This window comes from Phalacrocorax carbo, chromosome 16 (assembly GCF_963921805.1).
Source record: "Phalacrocorax carbo chromosome 16, bPhaCar2.1, whole genome shotgun sequence".
Classification (NCBI taxonomy): Eukaryota; Metazoa; Chordata; class Aves; order Suliformes; family Phalacrocoracidae; genus Phalacrocorax; species Phalacrocorax carbo.
Genome location: NC_087528.1, coordinates 3,200,684 through 3,221,391, shown reverse-complemented (window position 1 = coordinate 3,221,391; position 20,708 = coordinate 3,200,684). Strand labels below are relative to the sequence as shown.

At 40.5% G+C, this 20,708-nt stretch overlaps 1 protein-coding gene across 2 annotated transcripts in view; it reads left to right on the top strand.

The window, feature by feature from the left end:
* Positions 1–20,708, top strand: part of CA10 (carbonic anhydrase 10) — a 207,296-nt gene that overhangs the window by 68,015 nt on the left and 118,573 nt on the right. For both annotated transcript variants that reach the window (XM_064467009.1, XM_064467010.1), the window contains exon 4: positions 14,144–14,286. In XM_064467009.1, the coding sequence (XP_064323079.1) occupies positions 14,144–14,286 (143 nt within the window). The remainder of the gene's footprint in view (positions 1–14,143; positions 14,287–20,708) is intronic.

Genomic DNA, 20,708 nt, shown 5'->3' with positions numbered 1-20,708 from the left:
ATCATATTTGTAATAAATTTTAGAGTTGATTTAAGAGCTTGGATCCAGAAGAAGGTACTTTTGACATTAGTCATCTATGCAGCCTTTTCTGTGTGCATGACCATAAATTTTCTACTCCATCTGGATGTAACCATTTAACACTTTTCTTCCTAAACCTCTTTTTCTCAAGGAAGGTGTGGTTTTATTCTTCTGCTGCTAAAAGACCATCAAATGCTGTATCCACAGGCTGAAATTACTGAGAAAATAAGATGTATTTGGTTCTGTGTGAAGGTCACAAGTAATAAAGCCTCCAAGGCACTATCTTTCGGTGAATCTTTGCTGCCAAAAAGGCAACATACATTATCTTTTACACGTCTCCCTTGGAAGCAATTGATGCTCATTCCTTCTGAGCTGTTATAGTCTCTGGCAGAGAAAAATAGGCTGTCAGGAGCATTCTAGAGCTACGGGCCCTCTGTTCTCCCCGTGACACACTGGGAAGTAGATTATGGCCTTTGTGCTTGTGAAAGATTGTACAACCCTGCGTTCTGCGCATTGCCCCTCTGACTGGTCTCTCCACTGCTTGGATAAAACGTATTGGGTGTTGCTGTGACCCTCTTCAAGGTGGAACAGTTACCTTGCAGATTTGATAATGCTCATGCGCTGCTGTATTTCTCATATAGTGTGCATGCGCTACTGTCATTTTTCATGAGCTGAAATAAGTCATTACAAGCCGCAGAAAGAAAATGTCACATGGTTATTGCCTTACAAACTTATGCCACCTGCCAGCACTGGTCAGATGAGCAGCATTTTTCGTAGTGCTCTGACTGACACTAGTATGAGGTGTGCATACACACCCACAGCTTAAGAGAACCATCAGCTCAGGAAGGGTTCTGGAAAGATTCCTGCCGTGCTAAACAGCTTTTCAGTCAGAGTTTGTGGAGTTGCTAGTTGGAAATAATGAGGGTTCTCCTTGCAGCGGCTGTTTGATCTAACCTTGAGCACACACCTGACATTCACAACCCAGTTACTCCTGTTGGCTTTCCGCATCAAGGCGGTGCACTTCCATTTCCATGCACTGATGGCAGCATAGCAGCGCATTTCCAAACCCTGTCTTAACATCAAGAGGGAGCATTCACTCCTTGCCTGTTACCTGCATCAATTCTTGCTGATGCATTCAGAGCAAATTTGATCTCAGGATTCCACTGCGAGATGGAGTTGTGCATTTGACTGCAGTCGGAAGCTTCCAAAGCAATTTGGGGGAGTTGCTCTTTGTGTCTTTACAGTATGTGTTAGCAGTGAGATCACGCATGATCAGATTAGAAACAGCAATAGCATCATATCAGAGTCACACAAGGCTATGACAGCATTGCCCTATAACAGAGGAGATAGCTCCTTTAGCCTCCATCTTCAGAGTATCCGTGCTGTCCTGGCACTTTGGCTTACACTGAGAGTCTCCTTGAGCTGTTTGCAGGTAACCCTCTCTGGACACCCTGCCCTGTGGGCCTGCTCTGACCTGATGCTCAGTCCTGTGGCCTCTGGCCAGCAGCTGGGAGACTGCCGTGATGCATAGCCCTGCTTTATTGCACAGTCTCCGTGGCCGTCCTTCTCTGGCTCTTTCTTTATGTAATCCCGTGCCTGTTCTCCCCATCCACTGAAGAGCCATTTACAAGGAGATTGGAGACACTGACCTCAGAGGAAGCACTAATCAGGTCCTGCCCATTTCAGATCCCAGGCACAACACTCAAACCCTTTAAGAACACATGATCTGCCCTCTGGTGGCTAATTTTAGGTGGAATAAGTAACAGCAATACCTTGGCATGGTTTAACTCACCACTTCTGATTTAATGATATATTGTAGCACTTGAGAAAGCCTTTTCTTAAACAAATGCAAGTGTTTAAAAAAAAAAAAGTCATGTGTGTCCTGGTCTTACATACTTTCAATTCTTAACACCAAAGGTCTAGTACTGCAATACAACTAAATAAGATACATAAATATATTTACCTATTTTTTTACAGAGATTTGACTAAAAATTTAGGCAGCAAAAGGGCATGAGAGTAGAGATCAAAATCTGTAGTCTGTGCTAAGTTCAACATAAATTTCAGCCCCTACAGGCTGAATCCTGTAGCTGCTGAAACTTGCAGGCTACCTTCATTTTTTACAAAGCAGTAGAACAGCAGTGGATCGGTGTCCCCCCGCCTCACCTACGCGCTGCCTCCACACTCTGTGCTGCCCTTCCCTGCACTGCTTTGCAGATTCCTGCCCAAACCTCTTTCCTTTGCATCCAGCACTCTCTCCTCCACGTCTCCGCTCCCAAGCACTGCCTAGAGTACTTGTTTGTTTGCTTTTTTTCCCCCTTCTGTTTTTTTGGGGATTGGAGGAGGGTTTGGGGGGGTTTATGTTTGCAGACAAAACCAGCTTGAAAACCCTCCCAGTTAGCCTGTCTGATGGGAGTGCTGCAAGACATTCCTCTGTATTTGACTGCAAATACAGAAACTTCAAAGTAAATGAGAACACACTTACTGGCATGATTAAATACTCACCTAAATATGTATTTAAGAACCTTCACAGCCTTGTGAAACCAATATATTTCCAAAACGTTTCCTCACTGACAGCAGAATTCAGCAGTTTCATTTACCGTAATCTCTGCCCAAAAGCAGCCTCAGCAAGATCAGCAAGGTTGTTTGGAAGCTCAGATTCACAGCAGAATTCAAAACCGAATGCATTAACTGACCAAAAGGTTTGAAATACGACCTTGCCATTAAAAACACTGCAGTGTATTTGAGCAACACATATGGCAACTAATGCGATGGTAGAGGAGTTCCTAATAATGACAAGTTCATAAAGGATATTAAAACCAGAAAACTTGCTTGGATAATAGGTATGCAAAAACTTGAGTAATCATGTACTATTTGCCTTGTGTTTGCTACAAAAACCAATGGGATGACGGACAAACCCACCTGAATAGCTCTAACAAGCAGAAGCAAGTTTGGAGTTTGAAGAGGAAAGGTGTGTATACCATGAGATGTCTCTCCAGCTATTTGTTATGTTTTAGCCATTTGGTGAATATTAATAATTTCATTTCTTCTCTGGTTTGTAGGGAATTTCCAGTACCAATGCAGTTTCTTTCCCCTTTAGGAAGTTATTCAGTATTTATGTTGTTTGTACAGGATTTTTCTGGACTAGACACTACACCGATAGTATTTTCACATTACTTAAGTAGCCCAGTTTTTAGAGAAAAAGTGAATTCTTTCCCACCTTCTCTTGTTTTCACCCAATTTCAGAGAATTCAGAGAATGCATTTCACCATTTCTGAAAATTAGGCCAATAATGACCAGACTTACACTCATACTGGTTACCGCCTGGCATTCAGCTGATTGACGATGCAGGGATTTGTTGGGTAGGAAACCGTTACGCTTCCTGTGCAGTGCGTTTGTGCCATGGTTTGCACGCAGAATACGGAGATCAGTTAATGTGGCATCAGCCGAAGGATTACCCTTGCACTCAGCTATCCCCTTACAGCTCAGACCGTAATTCCTGTGTGAAGAGTTTATAAAATGTTGTGGAGACCAGTAAGGAACAAACACTGTTATTCAGAAGGAAGGGAGAAGACAAGTGAGACTCCTCTAGAAGAGCCTTAGTCATTGGGACTCCCAGCCAGCCAGGTTCATCCTGAGTGGGAGGAACCACTAAGTCTTTTGTGCTTCTGCCTGTTGCACACACAGGGCAGCAGAAACATCCCAGCAGTATTTCGACAGAATCGCTCGGTAGGAGAGCGCTAGACTCTCCCTAAACATGCAGGATTTCCTAGGTAACCATTCAGCTGGCTTCTGTGCACAGCCGCAGCCTACCTGCAGAGGCTGCATGCCACATGTTATACATACATATTATCAAGGGCACTGTGACTAGATTCTTCCCTATCAGAAATACCAGATCTTCAGAATGTAACTGTGGTTAGGAAAAGCAGTGGATCACTCAGTGGAAGATCAGTCACTGGACAGCAGTTAACTGAACAGTTTGATGTAACAGCTGAGGAGAGGCCAAGGTTCCTTTCCATTGCAAAATATTTTGTAGTAATGCCTCTGTTTAGAGTTGTAGCTGGGCAGCACAGTGTTGGATTTCAAAGAGATCAGTATTACCCAGACAGCTCTTTTTTTCAGCCAGTAAGTTCATCTAGTCAGCTGTCCTAAGGACGTCTGGCCTTTCTAAGAACAAAGTTAGAGTTTTGGTAATCTCACTGTGGAAATGGCATCCTGAGGCAGGGCCACAGCCCCGTGGAATGGGGTCAGAGAAATGTGATTACTCTAGAAAATACCAGAGCACAGAATATTAGTGTTTCTGTCTTGAACTGTCATTACAGATATGAACTGCAGCACTCAGTGGTGAACTCTCTGCTTGCTCCTCACTTGTCTTCGCAAGTCAGCAGAGCCAGGACATTTCTGCATTACTTGCTGTCATTAGCTGTAAGAGTCTCATGGGAAACCAAAGTAGTACATCGCTACACGAAATTCTCAAGAGGCCTCTGTCACACACAGAAGCATTTTGGAGAACCGGACTGGTTAACCCTTACTGGACGCTCCTTGTACATAACCCTTAAACCTTAGTGCCTGCCTTCTCCAAACTGAATCCCTTAACACCTTGTAGTTTCAGAATGTGATGCTCATTATATTCATTCTAACGAAGGAAGTGCTGACAGATACCAAATGGGGCAAGAAATAGTTAAATTCCAACTTACTACCTGAGCGTTATGTTTATTTTAGTGACAGTATGCTGTGAACCACTGGGATATCCAGAAAGAGCACTTCTGATAGAATAAATATGCTGTCTTTTGTAATTTTATGTTCCTTCTTTCATTTATATTTTGCAGCAAAAGGATCGATAGTATCCCAAAGACATTAAAATAAAGCTGAATCTACAGAACAGAGCTCAAGTTATCTGCTGGATAAGCAGTCTTTCCCCTTTCCTTAAAACAATAAGTTCCAAATTACTTTTCCCCGAACAACTTTCTCCCATGTTCCAATTTCATCTATGTGAAGCTTTCCTCACTTCTCTTCTGGATCTTCTTTAAAACCCTAGATGTCACCTGCCTCAGAACAGTCATTCATTTTAACAGTAACAGCCAAAGTCCCTGTTTTTTTACAGCATGAACCACAGCAGAAGCAGAAAAATGAAAGATGAAGAAACATGAAGAGGAAAGCTTACTTTTAGAGATCATCTGATAGCTCCAGACCTGGGTTTCTTGCATTCTGTGCCAAGCCCTAAAGGGCAGAACAACCATCACAGATTTTTTGCATTTCACCTTTTTCTCTCTCAGTCTACATTTAAATCCAGACCAAATTCTTCCTCTTTTTCACCCCCCAAACTACTATGAGTGTCAGGCAAAGTTACTCAGTTGTGATTGCCAACTTGTTCTTTGCCTGCTTCAAGGGGAATCTGTTGAGCCCTGGCAGCAATTGATGACTGAGGGACTGACCAGAGTTGATTAGAAACTGCCAGCTGATTGGCAAGTAATTGATGCAGCTAGTTATTCATACCAGCATCCCAGGCACTGGCGGAGATAAGGGAGCCCAATGCATGACTGAATGGCAGGCACAGGCACTGATCCAGTCCACGTGTCTGCTCAGTGTCTTGTGTTGAGAAAAAGAGGGAGAGGGTGTTGCCTTCCTCCCCTCCCCTTTTTCATTTTTAGCTCTTTTACCAAGAAGGATTTCCTTTACCCAAGACTGACATTGCAATGAGCAGTCGGTGCCGACTCCACTAAACATTCCAGTTCCTTTTTCACCTCTAAGCTAACCTTCAATCTGTTTTCACTTCAATTTCTTGACATAGTTATGCTAATCCCTTCAGCAGCGGGAACTTCACCAACATTACACAAAGTTTTCCCCAAGATTGCATATCCTTGTGATTGAATGAGAGAGAGAGAAGTACATTCTGTTTTCAGAATAGTAGTAACAATGGCCCTGGAAGATCGTTACTGAAGTTGCTTAGTTTTGGACCTGGATATACCTCCGCCTGTAGATAAACCCCTTCCTACTCCTGCCATACTAATAATGCAAAAAGAAGAGATAACATGAAAAGCATCTGCAAGAACCTTTTAAACAGCTGACCTACACTTTTAGGAAACATTAAAGTAGTATTTGATTGTATACATTTAGTATATGTATTAACTCACCACAGTGTGGCAAAGAAAAATGTAATTACATGCTGTTGCGTTACTGCTCTTTACCCTAAGATTAACGTAGTTTATAAAGGTGAGTTAGTCTGGTTTAATGAGCGTAATGAAAGAAGTGGCAGTGTTTTCTACACTGGTATCATCCCCAACGTGTAGGTGAAAATAAGCAAAAGCTTTGCAAGGTTAGAGGTCACTAATTGTGATGGCTAAATACTTTTTCCCGGGTAATACTCTTAATTGAAGACAATGTTTAATTAGGCAGAAATAAGCAGCTCTAATTTAAAAGGTAAACTGAAGAGGGTATTGCAGGATCTCTCTGTTAAAAGCACAGCAGAAAATTAACACTTTTTTTAAAAGAGTCTTGCCAGAATCTTAACTCCTCCTTGCCCCCTTCCAGCTTTCTGCTCTTTCTCATTTAGCCAGTGCAGTTGTTGAACTTTTCCTGTCATTGAGAGTCCTTCATACAGAAGGAATATGACATTTGAACAGACCAGTATGGAGTTAGCAGTATGCAACATGATGCTGTTAGAGTTCTTCACAATTTTCATTTTTTTGATATGTTTCAAGATTTATTGATGAAAAAAATGTAATATTTTTTACCATCTGTTGAATAATGGTAATGCTGTCTTACTCTTGAGGATATATTTCAGCTATCAACTTTTTGCTTCTTAAAAAGAAATCAGAATACTTTCAGTTCTCAAATTTGAAACCATTGTGATACTGTCTAATATTACTGCAGCCTGGAGATTTCTGTGACCAATTACTTACATGAATGCCATTCTATACTCTGTCATTTCTTTGGTGTCCCTGATTTATCTCTCAAAGCCTTTATGACTTTACGTTTGGCTTTTATGTAGAAGCAGAACAGGTCATGTGGTTATCCAGAGGCATTAGTATGGTAATTTTCTTCAAGTTGAGTAGGTGGAAATAATTAATGGACTGCTTTATTGATGTACATAGATAGCTGATTCTCTCTGTGGTTTCAATTCCCAGCTTCAATAAAGTAGCTTGAGATTTTATCTGAGGGACCAGTAATTACACAGGGCAAGAATAATTGCTGCACAAATACAATCTGATTGTGTTTTATGCTATTGCCAGGGCTGACGTTAAAGCTTAAGTATATAAACAAGGATCTGCTGCATGAATAAGTTGACTCCTTTTATTTAAACTCAAACTCTGGAGTAACTTAAATTCAGCAAATCTTTGCTCTTGAAGTTGAGCAAACTTCAAAGCCAATGTTGCAGTCTTAGTGTGGTGCAACGCAGAAGTAACTCCACTGTCTTGACTAGACTCCGTCTCCTATTACTGACAGTGACCAGTAGCAGATACCTTGGGAAAAATAAGCACCCTAAAAATTGGATCATATTCATTACTATTTATCTGTCAGACTGATGCAGATTTTATGTATTTTGGCAATTCAAGTGACTGTGATAGTGATTGATCCCAGAGTTCTGACTGACCCTAATGAATTTGTTCATTTTATCAATTGATACTAGAAGTCATTTTTCTGATGCTTGATTTTGAGACAATTTCTTAGATTTATTCCCCATAAAGAAGCTCCTCCGTGGGCACCTCCCTTTGTAAGCAATGAGGAGTGAACTGAATCAGCTTTGCTGCTGCGTTGTCTTTCACGTGCTCCTTTTGCACCTTGATCATCAGCTGGCCCTACAGACTCAGGCAGAATCCTTGCCTCTCATACATTTCAAATGAGTTATTGGCGGCTTTTATGCCTTTAGCAAATTGTACTTCGGTGTCTTCTTTTTGCTTGTCGTATTTTAGTTTTATATTTAGCTTGTCAGAGCTTATAATCTTTTCCATTTTTCTTATTTGGACCCCATTTTATGAAGGATACTCTCATTTCTTAGCCACCTCCTTTAATTTTCTGTTGAAGCTTGCTGGCTTCTTGGCCCTATTTAAACAAAGGCTTGGAATAAACACATAACACCTTAAGACTTAGTTTATATTCTGGCAATCCCACTGTCCATTTTACCATTTAGGTGTTTTTTTTTTAACCAACCTTCCTCGTTTTTATGTAGTTTTTCATTGGATTACATAAAAATTTACTACTTACGGGTTTTCATTCATATAAAGATGCTGAATTCAAGGTAGTAGATCTATTATATGAAGTGTTGCTTATCTAATTACTTCCTAAACAGGGTCCCTGCATTGCTCAGACCTAAATTGGAGGTTGCTTCCTCAGTGGAAGGTTTGCACAGCTAACACTATTTTAATGTCCTACTTTCTCCAAGTGCCCAGTGCAGGAAGCATGATCATCAGATCAGTGAGACACGGGGTAGACAGGAGGTTGGGAGCAAGGCAATCTCCACTTGCGTCTAGTTCTGAGGATGGCACCTTTTTTAAAACATGATTTTCTCCCAGATATCTTACTATCTATTTGATTTCCTGCTATCTCGTCTCATTTATCTCATTTACTTATATCAGGGAACACAAGGAACATAGTAGAAAGTCTACAGTGTTTTTCCCTGAGTTTGGAAGCCATACTGAGAAACACAGGGATATTTCCTGGATATTACAAAACTCTGCAATAATAGAAATCATTTGCCTACAGTGCACGAAACCTGCCTGCCCTTTGCTTCTGTTCCCAGAGCAGCAATAAGTCATGTGTGTTGCAAGGTTAAGCACTTAACAAAAGTTAGCTTAACAAACATAAGCTGTGAGTTGAGGATGTGAGAAGCCAGGAAGGTAACACAAGTGTATGAACAGGAGCGCAGAGCAGGGAGACGGGGAAACTTGGGATTCTTTGAAAACTGAACAACTAAGAATGGCTCCTGCCAGCGATTCATTGAGGCACAGAATAGAGAACAGAGCCTTAAATCAGACAAAAAGCTGTGGGAGAGATGGGGTTTTATCCTAAATAAATTCTCGTATGTTTTATAGCTTAGATACAAGGATGATGATTTTGGTGTAGAAACCTGGCAGAGCTACTCTCTGCAACCGCAGGCACATTTCCAAGTAAACACAGGTATCTTTAAGGACTCCCTAGATTGTGAAGTTGAGAACTGATGGGGTAATGCTGCACCAGGTAGGGCACAGCCTTCTAGTCTTTCACAGTCATTTCAGAATGGAGAACACAGCCAGGACTTGAACATAGCAGACAGTGCCCAGGGTGGCTTGGCTGCCAGATGAAGCCCCAGGAGCACTTTGTCCCCCGAGCCGGCTGTGCTGGGAAGCGCAGAGTCATCTCATCCCACTCCAAGTGACACATCTGTTCTCTTCTGAGCCAGACCAAACTATTTCAGTCAGCGCATCACAAGGACTCTTTGGGAAGTGGCTCAGAGCAATTCTTGCTACAGACTCTTTATGGCTTTGCTAAGGGCAAGACGCAGAAACAGAGCATGAGGTAGAACTCTGAGAAACTTCTTTATAAGTAAGCCCTCGACAGCCAAGCAAGCAATTAGGAGACACTGCTTAACTGTCCACAACCCTTTCATGACCTAGACTTTTGAGTCCAGCATCTTTTTTTTTTCCCTAAGATCAAGTAATATTTAAGGTGTCATACACAGCATGCACCTCTGATCCTATACTGGGGAAAACCACTGCCTCCTTTCACAACATGGATGCGGACTGTTACATGTCCATCCCCACACGCTGTAGGCAGTACCATTATGCTTATCTGCAAGTTTGCTGTAGCTAAAGAAGGGCATCCTTCTCGGCCACTGTTCAGTCATTCCTTTTCTCTGGAGAGGGGAGGCTTGTATTTGTTTAGGTAAATCCTTGGTGCTCACCACTAGGAGAATAGCATTCAATCCTTATTTTATTGTTCCAGCTGCTGTTATTTCACTGTTGTTATGGATAGGTTTGGTAAAAGCTATCAGAATCCCTCATTCTATTGTGTCATGCTGATACTAGAGCATCTTCATATATCTCAGTAGAAGTTGTTCCCAGTAAATTGAAAAAAAAACCAAACCACAAAAGCAGCTGCAATAAGATACAGACTGAATAAGGATGTCAGAGATTTTTGCATAGACATAAAATACAAGTAATCCCCCTCACCTTCTCCCCATAAAACACACAAAGGCTGTTGTCCATAGTGTGCCAACACACAGCAGAAATAAACTTCGCATTTATCCAGTTTTCCTTCTGTTATGAGAAGGCTGAAGGCATGACAGGCAAAAACTTATCACCTTATGTCTGTGTAACATGTTTGCAACAAATCAGCTCTCAAGCAGTATAAATTCAGCAGGATTTATAGACAAAGGCAGAGTTGACATGATCAGTCTGCAAGAACTTCTAGTAGAATAACCAGTAGCTAGAGAACCTTGTTAAATGAGACTGTAGGCTGGGATGTGGGCTGCATGTAAACGAGCTTGTAAGAGTAGCTCCTGTACAGCACAGGAGCCGGGCTGCTGTCTAAAATGCTCCAGGGGTCCGCACACACGAATGCGGCACATTCCCACTCATACGTGACTACATTATTATGGAAACACCAGCGTAATTGTGGGGAGGGAAATACTGTTTCAGTAATGACTTAACCCCTAGTAAAACCTCATCTGTTAGCTGAGCTTGATTAATAAAATAAATATTTTCCTATGTTTTCCTAGATTCAGACAGTAATTTCTTCAGACTAAACAGTTAATTCAGTACTTGTATTTAATTTAAGCCTTGGTTTCTTACATGAAGCCTCCTTGGATTTTTCCATTACAGTCTGAACACTTTTCTTTTACTTTGAGCATCTAAGCAGCAGCACTAATTACTTTAATTAAATGTAATCAGACATTAATATTGCATAATATCCCCATCCACTAGTTAACTTAGGCACACAGTCTTAGGTTAGTCATCCTTAATTGACCCCCAGTTGAAGCCTAAGCAAAGTCATTCTGATCAGTGGAGTAGATTTAGCGTTGCTGAACTTTCTTTCTGACTAGCCGTACATAACAGCGCTAGCGACAAGAAGCTATCGGAGAGATTCTTAAGCATGAGCTTCCCAGGCATTTAGAAAGAAATCAAAGATTGCAACACAGACTTACGTGTCTGGTGACAAGTCTAACCTTTGCAGTGCAACATCACAATGTTGGAGCTCCACCTCCGTGAATTTCAGGTGACAGGCTGGTGTGACAGGCATTGCCCGGATGGCAAGGTTTCCCTGTCAAAAACAGAAACATTATAAACCATCCCCTCATAGCAGCTATTTTCCAGTGCAGCCTTTTAGGACAATCCCAGTTACATCATAAATTCTTTAAGCAATAGAAACTTGAAGATAATGGACTGCCCTGTTTCGCTTGCCATTTTATTCTACTTACCATGTCTAGTTTGTTTGTTTATTTTTAAGAAGCTTGCTAAAGAATTATTTTACCAGTACCAAGAGTATTTCTGCCCAGAAGATTTTTGTAGTAATACTAGAAAATATTCAAGCCAGATTTCCCTTTTAATATTTTCCCTCTTGAACCTACACCTCTACACTTTCATCATTCATTTATTTTTTTAAATAACAACACAGGGGGGTTTATCAAGGGAAATCAGGCTATCTCAATTAACCTGAACTTTTGTTTTAGGCCTCTGTATAAAGAGGGATTTTCTCTCTGACAAAACCTGAAGTGAGATCCTATGGTATTTCTCTTAAGAAAAAGCACAAATAATTAAGGGTGCTCTGTTTTATTTTTAATTGCATTACATTTATTTTATTCTTTTTCAAAGCATTACCACTCTCATTTAGCATACTCTGGGAGCTTCCATAGTCTTGTAAGTCTCCAGTGGAAATTGGAATTGACTGGTAGGGTAAAGAGGGGAACCAAAGAAGGTTTTAAGACCATACTGCCAGTTCATTTTTCTGCCCATACAAGGTTTCTCTTATTTTAAAGGCCTTCCAACTGACCTTCTAGGGGGTAGTTGCACACAGGGTTTGTTATTTGAATAAGAGGTTACTGACAATATTTGATCCGGCCATTTGCAATTCTGGCCACTTTGGGTGCTATTCCCTGATCTTTGCTCTCCTAGAGCCAGAGAGCATTACACCACCAGCCCTCCTGATAGATTTCATGCAATCCATACTCATGTAGTTACCCATTTTGGGCTTTGCATGTGAGCTGGTTTGACTGGTCATGTCAGGTGTTAAAATATTTCACCAGTGAATTTAAGATATTAGTAGTGCATGTTCACTTCAAAACTGTATGCAAGGAAACTTCAAGCTTTGCTGGCTGTATCATGTCCATTATGGCTGGATCCCTTCAGGGCTGTTTGAGCTCACCTGCATGAGTAGCACCTGCAGGTGCATGGACAGGCTAGCACAAAGAAGGTAAAAGCTGCAGCTGAAAATTGAGTTTTCAGATCTTTTGTAATAAAAGTAACATCAGTGGCAGATAGCTTATGAACTACTGGAATAGGCAGTTACTCAACAACTGCAAAACACTTCCCATCGCTTCTGTGTAGATACTTGTGTTGAAGTTTTGCTTTACAAGCAATAGCCAAAGGTCCCTAAAGTTTATCTACTTCTGTAGAAGAGTTACATGACCCAACCAAAGTTTTACCCTTAAGTATTCTCAAGCTTTGAGGGCAAAAAGAACTGGGCTGTTTTATAAAACACAACAGGGAAAACACTCACCGAGATCAGCCACTTTCCTGAGGCTGCACCCCTCAGAAGATAGTTTCCACCCGTCTCCCCTCCAAGGAACATCGTCCCAACAGGTTAAGTCTAGTACAAATGTGAGGTTCAAATCCCAGCAACGCTCTCTGGGGCTCTCAACAGACTAACCAGAAACTGCAAGCAGAAGCAAGCATTCACAGCACAAAATCCTGCATGCAACTAGTTACAGCACCTGAAAAGCTTTTTATAAGCAGCTGATGGGGTGTTTTCAGCTCCACCCTCTGGGCAAAACACCTGTGCTCCTGCCCAAGGACTCAGCCACATGATCCTTCCCCCAGTCTGAGTTCATAGACTTGGTCACAACAGTTTGTAGATTAGAAGAATGCTTTGAGGCTCAAAGGTTATGAAAACTTTTAACAAAATGTAAAAAGAAAAAGCCAAAAAAATGCATCAGCATTTGCACCTGTGAAATTTCCACCTGCTACACAAAACTACAGAATAATTCTGATAAAGTCAAAGTTGCCTGGTATACTTCAGGCCAGGACAAAGTGTGCAGAAACAAATGTAAATAAGTCCTTTGTGTATCTTGTTAGTTGCTCTTTCCTCGTTTAGTCAGAAATTTTTTTTCAGCATCCAAAGAGAAGTTCAGGTTGATCTTGTCTATAAATTGCAGATTAGATGCAAGAGGAACCTCCAGCCTGCAGTTACCTAATGAGCAGCTGTATATCGTTACATCACGTTTTACTTCTTTTTCCAATTTGGGGCACAGAATCTTTGAAAGTAGCTCAGCTTGTCAAAAAATCAGGTGTTACTCCATGTTCTAAGCCATTGCATGTACAGGGAAGGAACTATCCTTCTTCACCATCAGAGTATGTATTTTCCAACAAGATTTTTTTAGAATAAAACTTTGGCTACAGGAAGGATTGGGTGAACAGAACAGAAATTAGTAGAACCTGTCTAGAGAGCAGGCCTGTTCTCTGGGATCACAATGTGTGAGCTTCTCTTAAAATACTGCTAGTTTTTTTAAAGAATTCTACTAAATATGAGCACTTTTAAAAAGCTGAGTAGAATGGAACAGATTCAGCCAAGGCCACATTGTAAGTATGCAAAATTAGCATAAGGACTAATGAGCTACATCCCTATTGCTTGATAAATATTCTATAATACTAACGGCAAAGGAGCTATTTATGATTGAATCTGGGATTATATCTAGGTACCTTCAGAAGAGGAGAAAAACCCCACCTTCTCTCCTGGTACAAAAATGTATGAAACAACGTGTTTTGGTCTTTGTGTATGAAGCTTTAAATTTCAAGCACTAAATGAATTTGCCAGTTTTCACTTTCAGTGTATCTATGTAGACAGTATGACAAGTTTAATTATCTAGCTAGCTGCCTTGCGTGTATTCCTCTGGTCTTTCCAGACTTCTAAACTTGCACTTTTTTCTGTTTTGCAGTTCCCTCCTTTTGGGGTTTGGTGAACTCAGCCTGGAATCTTTGCTCTGTTGGGAAAAGGCAGTCACCTGTCAATATTGAAACCAGCCATATGATTTTTGATCCCTTCTTAACTCCACTTCGCATAAACACAGGGGGAAGAAAGGTATGTGTGTATATGTCATGCTCTGGTATAAACACAAGAAGTTAGTAGACTTACAAACGTTTGCAATACTTTATATTTCTAAAGCATTTACACTTTTATCTCAGTCAGCTCTGAGGCAGAATAACAACATAGTGCTTTGCAAATCACACAATTTCAGCACTACTGGAGCGAGAGCAACCATATATCGTTAGGTGTCTTCTAGCATATCTTTATATTTTCATATTAACTGTTACTTGAAACTCTGCTGTCTGGAAGAATAGCACCTCACTTAGAAACTCCACGTTTATAATTAAATTTGGTGTTCATCCTGAGTGGCATTTTAAAGGTGTTGTTTAAGAAGGCCAGGACCTTCTTTTATTCATCTAAATGAGGTTAACATTGCAGGGCAAACACATTAAGGGGTAGGAAAGGATGAATGAGAATCTTTATGTTATGAAATAAAAGGAACTGAGAGATACACCTCAGCATGGGACAGGCAGACAGACGTGTTCAGAAAGTAATCTAGTTCCTGTGTTATCTACAGCATATTGGCACTCATAAGACTTTTTTTAATGGACTTCTCCTCACATATATTAATTAGAAAACAAAATGGCAACATTTATTTTAAGAGATCATAAGTAAATCTCCAAGGATACTGGATCAGATGGAAATGATAGGTTAGCAAAGACTATCTTACTCATATCAAGTCAGCATGATGATTTCTTGTTGAAAAATGACTGCCAGAGCCGACTGGTTTATTAATCTCTATTTCTGACCAAACCTTGCCTTGTTTACCCAGATTTGGAAAGTGTTTCTTAATAAACTGAGGTACAAAACCAGAGTCATTCTGGATTAGGTAATGTGTGTACCTGTGGCTGAGGCACGTAGGCTTCTAGGCTAGTCCATGTAGATGAAAGGTGGAGGCGGGAAACAATCTTGACACAGTGATGCTCTGCAAATGGGTGGAGATTGTTGCCTGAGGTATGTGTACATATAGAGCTACTGCTGATAGATGCTAATCAGTGATCATATCCCCCCTTTGTTATACTATATCTAAGTTAGGTTAGGAGCTACAAGGTTTTTATTGTGGTAAAAACCTTAAGTTCAGTAAGTGTTTCTACAAGTTTTCACAATTTAGACGTTGAAGCGTTGTGCTAATGCATGCGTATAAGTCAAAATAATTCACAAGCAATTATTTCTGACTATGAAACTGAAAAACATTCAAGCATGTGCATTTGTGCTTGCTGACCCACTGCTCAGAAGCAGAACTGAAACTGTTGTATGTCAGTGAAAAAGTGCAGGAAGATAACAAACCTAAACAATGAAAGCGGATTTGGATCCCAAGCATGTTTCGCTTTTAATAATCTCATGCTCGTATCAATAGCATAGTCAGGGACATTCTACTTACATGGTTAAAAAAATTATTTTCTGTTAATTCATTTTTTCTCTTTATGTTTACTAAAATAGTTATACTTCCTAAAAATTAAGAGTACAGACAAATTTTAGATATAGCGCGCAAGAAAATTTTGGCTCCTAAATTGCCATTCAAAACATTTCAGAAAACAAACTGATCCTAATGATTGTCCGTAATGATTTTTCTTTCACTGAAGAATGCATTCACAGTACGGATGTTTGAGGCCAATCCTCACATAACTAAGTTATCGGTTCTGCTTATCCAACTGGAGCGGATATTTTTCAATTCTAGAATTATTTCATAAATAAAACGCCTTGAACCTGTTAGCACTCATGGAAGTAGTCATTAGTTCTTAATGGCTTTGTGTTGCTGCCCTTATGTTGGGGTGCTTACAGGGTATTTTAGAGATTTCGTTGCTTATTTCACGCAGGCAGTTCTCTCTCATTCAATCTGTAATACAGAACAATGCAGATGAAAGGGTGGTGTGACTTACAATATCGGAACAAGCAGAGACTCTAGCAAAAGGTTATTCCAAAACGATTTATCTCCTCCTGTTGTCCTGACAAATGAGATTTCTGCTGGAAACAGCATGAGATGTTCGGAATTTGCTCTGTACGTCCCACTAAGGTTCTGGTGGCACGTGTGTACATACATTGGAATCGATGTAAGCTTCATCACAGAAATGATAAAATGGGGGTATCGTCACTTACTGAAGGACCGTAATGCCTCCAGCTGTGGCCCAAACTGCAGGGTAACACACACATTTTGCTTTTTAAACAGAAATGCATTGAGGTTTTCCGTTTTCGTGAGAGTTTTATTGATTCTGCTATTTATGTAAAGGCTGACGTATTTCAGATTATTTCTACATTACAGTGTGACTTAATATGAAAGTCAAGAACAAAATTACATGGAAGTAGTCAGTGGGTCAAAGCCAGGAGTTTCAGAATATTTGGTATCTTTAGCAATTCTAAGAATTCAACTGGGTTTCTGTACCAGCTCAGGATGAAGCAAATATCTGATTATTAACAAAATATCAGAGCACCGATGGCCCGGGAGATGCTATGTCAGTAATGAGGTGTTCGTACCACACTCAAAAATATTATCCTGCTGCTGTCAAACAGGGGTGGCCTCTATCAGGTGACAAAAACAGGATTTGTTCTGGTTGTGGTTTGTCTGTTTTAAAGAGGTTTCTAAAATGGTTGAACCAAAATTCTTTGAGGAACAGATTGCAATTTTAATGCCTTAAAAAACATTCGTTGCTCATAGTTAAGGCTTCAGTGAGGATTTGATTTGGCAGGTAGTATATTTGTGTTCACTGTTTTGGTAATGCTTTTTATATGTTAAAAATGGAGGTGTGTTTCATATGGGCTGAAGCACTTCAGTTTTCAGGGCAATGAACCAATTGATTTAGCAGCCAGGGAATTTCTTAGCCAAGACGTAACTGATTGTGTTGTACACGAAAGGATTTTATGGAACTGATCCTATGAAAAAATGGTGAATAAATAGAAAAAGGATTTGATATGGTTTCAAATCAAAGTTGTAATAAGCTAGCTCACATGCATAGTGAACAAGGGAGACAGCTAGTTGCACACAGAGTCAAAACTGTACACCGCTTTTGAAAAGGGAGCTGGGAGGAGAGTCAAGCCTTAACAGAGAGCTAGATGGAAAGAAACCTTCAGTACAGTTAGTCTTGGAACCGTAACTTCAACTTTTTTTTTTTTTTTCTACTAAAGTAGAAATCAGTTTTATTTGAGTTCTGATTTTGAAAACAACATTTCTACTTCTGTGCCTCACTTTTGAAATTAACTTGAGAAGGAACAGAAGAGGTTCACCCACAGGAACAGAATCCAAGACCAGTCTATAGAAATTCAAATAACACATATGTCCTGGTTTTGGCTGGGATAGAGTTAGTTTTCTTCCTAGTAGCTGGTACCGTGCTGTGTTTTGGATTTAGGATGAGAACAGTGTTGATAACACACACACGTTTTACTTGTTGCTAAACAGTGCTTACACTAGTCAAGGACTTCTCCAGCTTCCCACACTCTGCAGGGGGCACAAGGAGCTGGGAGGGGGCACAGCCAGGACAGCTGGTCCCAACTGGCCAAAGGGATATTCCATACCATATGACGCCATGCCCAGTATATAAACTGGGGGAAGTTGGCTGGGGGAAGCAGCGATCATGGCTGGGGGACCAGCAGCATCGGTCAGTGGGTGGCGAGTGGTTGCATCACTTGGGGTTTCATTTCTCTCTCTTTCATTATTTTCCTTTTCATTATTATTATGGTATTTTAATTATTGAAGTGTTCTTATCTCAACCCACAAGTTTTTACTTTTATGCTTCCAATTCTCTCCCCCATCCCACTGGAGTGTGGGGAGTGAGCAAGGGGATCTGTGATGCTGAGACGCTGACCGGGGCTGAACCAGGACGCCTGGGTGATGCCAGAACTGACCTAGTACTTCCTCTTAACTCTTTCGTTCCTTAGCAGTCCTTTCTCTTCGGCCTTTATTTTTGAGGGTGGGGAGCATTGCTTAATTTCTGTAAACCAGTTACCTGATTAGTTCTCAATTTCCACATCAGCAGACCAAAAACTGTTCCAAACCATTCCATTACAGAACTTATCACTAAGGATTGCACCATAAGTACGTACCTTCCTAGCTGATTCCATTGGAGAGTGTATTTTATTTCAGTATTAGAAATGGAAGGCGTTTTAGTAAACTAGATTGAGCCTTTCCTACAATTATTTAGAGCACTTGGGAATAAAAATATAATTTTCTTGTTCCTAAAGAAAAGGAATGGTCTGAAAGGGGAGTGTGAAGGACAATATCGCAGCCTACAAGGGGAGGAAAGTACAGCCTGTGGCCTGTTACACAGCGGGTGACTTAATAGTTACTTCTGACCTGAGGCTGAGAAGAAACTTCTCATTCCATTCAGGAGCAAAAGGGATGGCAATGCAATTTGCCAAATATTTATACTGCTTTGATCCAATTTTTCACAATAAAGCTCCGGTGAGCAATAATGTATTGCTTTATGTGCTGTCCAGTGATTGCAGTGCGGTAGCGGGTCATGCGATTTACAGTTCAAGCATCATCAGATGTTATTCTGGATTGTGATGTGTTATTTTGTATGTTTGTGCTTCTCCATTTCCTGAGACAGTGGCTTTTCAGGTCCTGAAGGCTGAATATCATTGGTACAGATAATTGGATTTCAAGATCCAGAATCTTGGCACAAGATATTTAATGAGTTTACATGCAAATAAATTCCCCAGAAGAAATGCTGCTTTTGAGGAAGCTCCCCAAGTTTCAGTTCTCTCTCAGGCTCAGCTTTGTCTCTTGATTATCCATTTTAGTGAATATAACATGCAGCCCATTTCAGATAAACAGCCCTTTTTTAATAAACAATACCAACTCTTATTAATATGCAAATCACAGTCCTCCACTCTGTCACAAAGAAAAAGACCATTTTACTTCCTCTGCTTTTTTTCCTTTGGATTCACATAAGCATCAAGGCAATCAGCACCAGGAAAACCGAATAACTTTACTGATGAGCCGGCGTAGTCTGGTGTCGTGTAGGCAGCAAGGACTGTGGGTTTCGGTCTCCACAGCAGGGCTTTCCGGACTGCCACGGATGACAGCAGTGGATGAACAAACCACCACCCTTCCTGCTGAACTCGTCCTCCGCTGGCATTTCATCCTCCATTCACCAGTGCTGGCAGTCTGTCCTCTCCAAAAGCTCTGCTCTCAGCCCCCCCAGATTTGCCCCTGACTTGCCTGTAGCCCACCTGCCTTTCATCTCCTCAATCTCTGTGGACTTCATTTCAAGAGCCCTATTTCCAAGATTCTTTAAGACTGAACTACAGTTCTGGGCCATACTTTTTCTTTTCTCCTAAAAACACGTTAAGTGTTAGCCTTTTCTTTAGACACTAAGTGCATCCCTGCCAAATAATTAAACCTTGTCACTAAGTGATGCCATGTGTTACTAATAATTTTAGGTCATGCTCAAGGACTTAGATTGTGGGTTAAAGTGGGTAAACTTCTGTTTAAAATCACTTTATTTTTAAGACAAAGCTGGCCATTGTACCTGAAGTTGACCTCTGGGGAAATAAACAAATCAATGTCTGCTGGCCGAGGGCTGTTCCATACCTGCTGTAGCTCAGTGGGCATAAATGAAAGTTACTCAGTAAGATCCATAAGTCTTCCTTCTCGTATGGGACATTAATGAGTGCTATCACGTATTATTTAAATTAATATCTTTATAAATAATCGGTTCCTTCTATGCATCACAAGATAATGGCGATATTTAGCAGTTCCTAAACTAAAACAGGATAGGAGAAAAGAGATTTATGAATTGAAATCAGTTAAATGGTTTCTCTGCCAGCTAGTTCTGATTCCATGCTGTTCAATCAATTCAGAGTATTACTAGCATTTTTCTCAAGAGTGCAATATATGACAACTGCCAAGCTTTGCTTTGGTGATTACTAAAAGGACAGATACTGGTGTGAACCATATTTCAGCACTGCAGGAATATAAAAAATGAATTGTTAGAAATGGTCCAGGAGGAATGGATAGCAGTAAGACATCGATGTCATCTGTAAACTGATTTGTGATGAATTTTTAGAGGGCTTAATAATATGATGTTTTGATTTAGAGCGGCTTTAGAAAGTCAAAAGTCCAATGCAAACGTCAAAAACTTTAATGAATAAAAAATGAAATCCAGAATTGCTGCTTAAATAATTGTTTAACATTTCTAATACTTCTACAGCACTGCATGTTCTCAGATGTGTTAGTAAGTGAGCACAGGATGACACCAGGAGGTTAAAGTAACTTGTGTATTCGTCCTCGTCACTGACTTTAGAACAGCAAAAAATGCTGACGACTATTTCAGAGGTGCTTGCAGACTTTGCTGTTAGTAGACCAAATATAGGGAAAAACACATATTCGGGGTCTAGATCTGCCTCTATACTGGGACTTCTGTTTCCTTATCACTTCAGTGATCTTTCTTGACATTGAATGAATTTGGAATATGTGGGGA